The sequence below is a fragment of the Salvia hispanica genome, chromosome 4 (genome assembly GCF_029641045.1).
Source record: "Salvia hispanica isolate PSC_SH4W2 chromosome 4, Shi_PSC_v1, whole genome shotgun sequence".
NCBI classification, from domain to species: Eukaryota; Viridiplantae; Streptophyta; class Magnoliopsida; order Lamiales; family Lamiaceae; genus Salvia; species Salvia hispanica.
This window is the reverse complement of record NC_142695.1, coordinates 635,385-642,252: the sequence shown is the minus strand read 5'-3', so window position 1 is coordinate 642,252 and position 6,868 is coordinate 635,385. Positions and strand designations below refer to the sequence as shown.

Sequence of the window (6,868 nt, the reverse complement as noted above, 5' to 3'; positions counted from 1 at the left end):
GGAGTGCTCTAATAGTATGGTGTTATTTTAAAATGAGTTGTCATTTTAACACGTCCATATTTATATAATAATCAACCGCAATATTTATCTACATTAATTTAAAATTTTAATACAAATCCATTATATTGGGGTATTTAGAGACCGCTTCGATTAACTCTATTATCCAAATATATTTAGTGGTACTATTAAAACATAAAACCAATATATTGCCCATCACGGAAGGGAAAAACAAGTGAGGAAGAAACAAAAGAGGAAAATTTTACGCAGGCCAAGTGTTTGCTGTTTTGACCCAGTGAACTCCATTTTATTTTCTAGTCTATGAACACGCACAATGATGTTAGCATCGTTGTACATGTAATCTCCTCCTTCTCCATTACACAAATTTGATGGAAATCGGCATTCTTACAGCGCGATTCGCTGACTTCCAAATCAGTGCTCCTTTAGTGTAAGTCAGATTGGTATCGCCATTTCTGTAGAAGTAAATCTGATACGTCTTAGTCTGATTCACATCAGAAAACCAGAGGTCAGCGTCCACGCTTATGCCGATCGGCGCAGGTTCGTGAAAATCGATGACACTCTCGTACCTCGAGTTCCCCTCTCCCACATTCCTCACCGTCCTCGAGAACGACTGCTTGGAATCATCGTTGGGGAGCTCCACCACCATCGACGGGTAGTTCAGCTGCCCCTCGGGTATGCTTGTGACGTTCGTGCAGGAGACGGGCTCCTGCACGATCGCCTGCACTTCCTCGTCTGTGTAGTTTAGGCCACACAGATAAGGAATGTAGTCTTCCGGTTGGAGGTCATACAGGAGCCCCGGGTCGTTCGCGCTGGGCGGGTTCACGTGGCCCGCCCCTATCGCGAAGATGTCGGCGGGGAGGTTCGTCTCGTCGACGATGGGCTTCCCGCCGAGATTCGCCTGTGTGGCGGTTGTCATGATTGCGGACTTGATCGCGGCTGGGGACCAGTCAGGGTGGGCGCTCTTGAGAAGAGCGGCCACCCCGCTGAGGTGGGGGCACGACATGGACGTGCCCGAGATCATGTTGAAGGGCGCGACCTCGTTCGTGTAGTTGTCAACCGACACGGGCCAGGCCGCGAGGATGCTGACGCCAGGGCCGAGGATGTCCGGCTTCAGGATCCCCGGGCTGGCCGCGCTCGGCCCCCTCGACGAGAAGGACGCGACCGAGGGGGCGAGCGGGTTGCCGATCACGGTGCCTTTGAAGATGATGCTCGCGGTCGGGGACGAGGATGAGTTTGCGTAGGACCGGATTTTCTCACCCGCGTCGAAGCTCACGTGCGTGGCGGGAAGCACGTGCGGATCGGCGATGGTGTTGTAGGCGTTTAGCTCGTCGTTCATGAGGATCATGGCGGCGCCGCCGGCGTCCTTGACGGTCTGTCCCTTGTCGATCCGTGCGATCCCGCCGCCTCTCTGGCAGAGCACGATCTTACCCTTGACGTCGAGCTCTGCCAGGGCGCCGGGACCGCACAGAGCTGCGGTCTCGTTGCCGCCAGCGCCGGCGTCAACGAGAGGCAGGAGTTTATCGGATGGGAAATCCGAAGGCTGAAAGAGCGACTCGCCGTCGTATTTAGCCGAGTTTCCTAACACCGCCGTAGCAACTATGTTTCTGTCGATGGTGCTAGCACCAACGGTGAGAATCCATGGAGCTTCGTTCGACAATGAAGAGCTAATCGGCCCGGCATTTCCAGCGGAAGCGCTCACCACAATCCCCTTCTGAATAGCTGCAAAGGCGCCGATAGCAATTCCGTCGGCGTAGAAATCAACCGAAGCTCCGCCGAGGGAGAGCGAAAGCACGTCGACGCCGTCATCAATGGCGGCATCCATAGCTGCTAGTATGTCCGTCTCGAAGCAGGCATCGTCGCAAACTTTGTACATGGCTAAATGCGCCCGCGGCGCAATTCCCACAGCCGTGCCGTTGGCCATTCCGAAAATCGCGGCTCCGGGAACAAAGTTTCCGGCAGCCGTGCTAGCAGTGTGCGTGCCGTGACCCTCGTCATCGACAGGCGGCCCCGTCCCCCCAGCGACGAAATTCCTGGCGCCGATGAGCTTGTTGTTGCACGCGGTGCCAGTGAACTCGCACGTGCCCTTCCACTTGGCAGGCGGCGGGGGCATGTCCTTGCCGTCGAAAGAGGGGTGGTTTGGAGTGATTCCGGTGTCCAGGACACCGATGATCACTCCTTCACCATAGTTTGTGCCGTTCCAAACGCCCGTATTCATGTTCAACCCTAAGAAATTAGGACTGTGAGTTGTGTGGAGAGAGAATCTTTTCTGCGGCCGCGCAGAAACAAAACCCTCGATTTTCTCCATTTCTTTCGCTTCCTCCGGGGAGAGCTTCGCTGCGAAGCCACTAGCCACGTGGCGATATGAATAGACCAGCCGGTCCGAACTAGACAAGAAGGATTGGTGCCAGCTCTTCCGATCACTGGGATCAGACAAAGCTCCGCCTTTGGGCAAGTTTACTCGGACGAGGTAAGTTTCTAAGGTAAGCTTTCGTGAAGATTCGTCAGCCATAACTGAGAATGAGAGCAGCATTGAGATGATGGCGAACATCCACATGACCTGAGCCATTTTTGGGATTGATCTAAGGTTGGTACTAGCCATGTGTATTGTTGAAGAATTAGTCATTTTTATCAACATATATATAGTGTAATGATATAAACATATAGCTGTAGATGAGTGATCAGTTGCAGGCTGATTTACAATGAGATTGCATTTTCCGCCGGATTACCCAAAGATCGATTATTTTTAAGTTGACAATTGTGTGCTGGCATTGGTATAAGTCTTTACCTAGGTTGAAATTTGATATTTCAAGGTTAGAGGTTTGGAATTACTTGGGAAATGAGTTGACCATTTAGAAATACTAGTGTTACGCTCTTGTCACATCTATTTGGGTGTCGTTTGTTTTAGATATCTGATTTATAAGATAGTAGTAATTGATTAGAAGTATCTATTGCGATATTTATTCTTTTTTATTTAACTTTTTATATACTAATTAATCAAAATAATTACTAGTAGTACATTAATCAAAATTATTACTACAACAACTTTTTTATTTAACTTTTTACGTACATTAATCAAAATAAGAGGAGTAAGTGATTAGAAGTATATTTTGTGATTAGGAGTAGTATTTTTTATTTAATATTCAGATTTTATTTTTTTAATTCCCTTTCCTAGCAAGCATTTCCCATGACTATTCTTTATTTCAAGAATGCTAAACTATAAGTTTTACTAATGCATATGAGCCCTTTTATTTATCAGATTCACAGGAATACACATAAAGACGGCAGACCACAGTGACGCAAACACCAAAATACACACACAAACACCAAAATGCAACAACTCTTAATTCTTTATTTATCATAGGAATACACACACAAACCCTAAAATACAACAACTCTTATTTCTTTATTTATCATAGGAATACACACACAAACCCTAAAATAAAACAACTCTTATTTCTTTGTTTATCATATATAGGAATACACACACAAACCCCTACAACTCTTAATTCTTTATTTATCATAGCAATACACACTCAAACCCTAAAATAGAACACCGCTCTTAATTCCTTAATAAAGTCACTCCATCGGCGCCAATGCCACAATCGGACTTTTGACCTCGTACCTGGTAGAACTCCATATAAGAAACCCTTGGGTAAAACTAAACTTGTCTCCATTCACATCTCTGCTGAAGGTAACTTGGTATGTCAGCTTCTGTCCCAGCTCACTGAAGTCAAGTCTCTCCGGTTCAACAACCACACCAACACCAGGAGGCGCAGAGACCTTCACAACGTAAGACGAATTCGCCTCTCCAACATTCGTCACCGTTCTTGTGTAGGTTTGGACATCCGACCCGAATAAAACTGAAAACGAAGGATAATTAAGTTGTGTCTCAAGTATACTTGATACCTGAGAGCAGTTCACCCTTTCTTGCGTGATGATCCCGATTTCCCTATCTCCGTATGACAGTCCACACAGATAAGGGATGTAATCTGAGGCCTCAAGGTCGTAGACAAGCCCGGGATCATTAGCCCTGGCGGGATTCACATGCCCCGCACCGGTGGCGAACAAGTCCGCCGGCTTCAGCGTCTGGTCCACAATTGGATCGCCTGCGAGGTTCACGACGTCAGTGGTAGTCATGATCGCCGACTTGATTGCAGCCGGCGACCAGTCAGGGTGCACGCTTTTGAGCAGCGCAGCAACCCCGCTGAGGTGAGGGCACGCCATTGAAGTGCCTGAATTGAAGACGAAGCTGTTTGTGTTTCCTTCGATGGGAACGAGCGAGGCTGCGAGGATGTTCGCTCCTGGGCCTAGAATGTCCGGTTTTAGGATTCCCGGGGTTTGCAGGCTCGGCCCTCTGGAGGAGAAGGAAGCGACTATTGGAGCGCGATCGTCTCCGATCACTGTCCCTTTAAAGGACAAGGTTGCGGTGGGATCCGATGTGGAGTTTATGTACGCTTTTATCCGCAAACCTTCGCTATAACCAACTTGTGCCGTCGGGAAAGGGATAAGAATGAGCCTTTTCGTGTCTCCCTCAGTTTCATCATTCATGAGAATGACAGCTTCAGCTCCAGCTTCTCTAGCTTCTCTGATTACGGTGGAAAGTGATGCCAGATCACCAAATTTATAATCACATGCAATGATTTTTCCTCCAACATTGATTCCTTTTAGTGTCCCGCAAAATTTGGTGTAGATCAAAGGTAAGGGCGTGTGCGAAAAATTGTTTGGCTGATTAATGGCCTCGCCGTCTATCTCCTCTTTATTCCCAAGAAGTGCAACAACTTGTAATTTTCTGTCCATGGTGCTTGCGCCAACTGTTAGAATCCACGGCGCCTCATTCGACAGCGTGCCGTGTGAAGGTCCTTCGTTACCGGCGGCAGCGCTCACGAAGACGCCTTTCTTCACGGCACTATAAGCGCCGAGAGCAACGGCGTCGAAGGTGAACCGAGTTGGGGGGCCTCCGAGTGAGAGCGAAAGCACATCAACGCCATCTTCGATAGCGACGTCCATAGCCGCTAGGATGTCGACCTCAGAGCAAGCCGTATTATCGATGCACACTTTGTAGACAGCTAGGTGAGCCCGCGGGGCTATTCCCACAGCAGTGCCGTTGGCCTGCCCGAAGAAGTTGGCGCCAGGGACGAAACTTCCGGCGGCGGTGCTTGCGACATGAGTTCCGTGTCCGTCAAAGTCGAGTGGAGTCCCCTGTCCGGTGGTTGTGAAGTACCTAGCACCGATGAGCTTGTTGTTGCAGGCGGTGGTGTTGAACTCGCACTTGCCCTTCCATTTAGCTGGCGGGGGCGGCATGCCCTCGTCGCTAAACGAGGGGTGGTCGGGGAAAACCCCAGAGTCGAGGACGCCGATGATGACACCTTCGCCATAGTTGGAGTCCTTCCAGAGACCGGCTTCACGGTGCAGTCCGAGGAAGTTGGGAGTGTGGGTCGTGTGCAGGGAGAGCTGCCTTTGAGGCCTAGCGTGCAAGAATCCATCGTATTTTTCGATGATTGCCACTTCATCAGGCGTAAGCCTCGCCGCAAAGCCTTTGATCACGTGTTTGTACGAATGTACTATTCTTGAGGAGTTCGAGTTACCGAGAAATGAACGGTACCAATTCTCTAGTTCCTCAAGACTTGTGTCGGACGAATCTACATGGACGATGTATGTCTCTAGATTATCGACCTTTTCAATTGCATGGATAATGGTTGAGTGAAAAAGGAGTGAAATCAAGAAAATTTGATTGATTTTGGTGAATGAGGCCATTTTCAATCTAATGTATGATCAAGTGTTGCATGGACAATAAAACATGTGCTGGTATATATACACATATTATGCGGTTCAAGTCACATCCTTGTATTTTGAATTTTCTTATAATTTTTGGATCTTTAGGAGCAAAGACTTCTTTGTAAGACGTGTGTACGTAGAGTACTAGTATATTTTTATCACATCCTTGTATTTTGATATTCTTCAGTGGGAAAGCTCTTTCTAACTACTCATGTAGAGACGTCTGGCATTCTTGGACCAAATCATAACACGGATTAGTATCACATCCTTGTATTTTCATTTCTAGTATTTGGATGATTATGGGAAAATTATTCTTAGTTACTTTCAATCATGTGAAATCAAGAAAATTTTGATCGAATTTGGTGAACGAGACCATTTTATTCCGCATGGGAAAATGTGTATATATACATACTCCCTCCATCTATTTTTTTTTTTCTCATTTTGCCATTTTGGAATGTTCACGAAAAATAATCTTATTTCTGAAAATGAATAGTTTCTCTCCACACTTTACCTACTTTTTCTTTCATCTCTCATACTTTACCCACTTTTTCTCAGCACTAAACTTACTAGTAGTACTATTTTAAGGACACAAAAATGGAGAAAATAACAACAATTTAGGACACAAAAGAAAGCGTTCCTAAATAAAGGACAATTTAATTTAATCTGCTTTTTAGGACGCTTCTAATTGCGCCATCTAATTTTAGTTGGGACACCAACAATAAAGACGTTTTTTTGAAGCGTGGTGGTATATTTAAAAACACAAATTAGCGTCCTTAATTACATTAAAAAATGTCCTTAACGGTTTTTTGTTGTAGTATCTCTTATTTTACTCATTTTTTCTCCTTCTCTCTAACATTACTAATTTCTCATTAAATCTCGTGTCATCCACAAATGAGACTATATTTATGATCAGAGGGGAGTATTGTAATTAAAGTCACGTGCATGTATTTTGATTTTTCTTTTAAATTTTGAGTCATTAGGATAAAATTCAACTTGGTTATTCTCAAGACTTTTCTTGAGCCATAGCATATGAAAGAATTTTAGGCAAAACAACAAAAATATCATTATAGATAGT

General features: G+C 46.0%; 1 protein-coding gene and 1 pseudogene across 1 annotated transcript; both read right to left on the bottom strand.

Moving 5' to 3' along the window:
* Positions 1–322: 322 nt before the first annotated feature.
* LOC125191803 (subtilisin-like protease) lies at positions 323–2,390 on the bottom strand. The gene has a single exon (XM_048089224.2). The coding sequence runs from the start codon at positions 2,321–2,323 to the stop codon at positions 374–376; it is 1,950 nt and encodes a 649-aa protein (XP_047945181.2). The 5' UTR covers positions 2,324–2,390; the 3' UTR covers positions 323–373.
* Positions 2,391–3,347: 957 nt separating this feature from the next.
* On the bottom strand, positions 3,348–5,807 carry LOC125197151 (subtilisin-like protease 4 pseudogene; annotated as a pseudogene).
* Between the last annotated feature and the right edge of the window lie 1,061 nt (positions 5,808–6,868).

Excerpts from the sequence above, each read along its gene's own strand:
- LOC125191803 (XM_048089224.2), bottom strand. The coding sequence starts at position 2,323 with ATGGAGAAAATCGAGGGTTTTGTTTCTGCGCGGCCGCAGAAAAGATTC.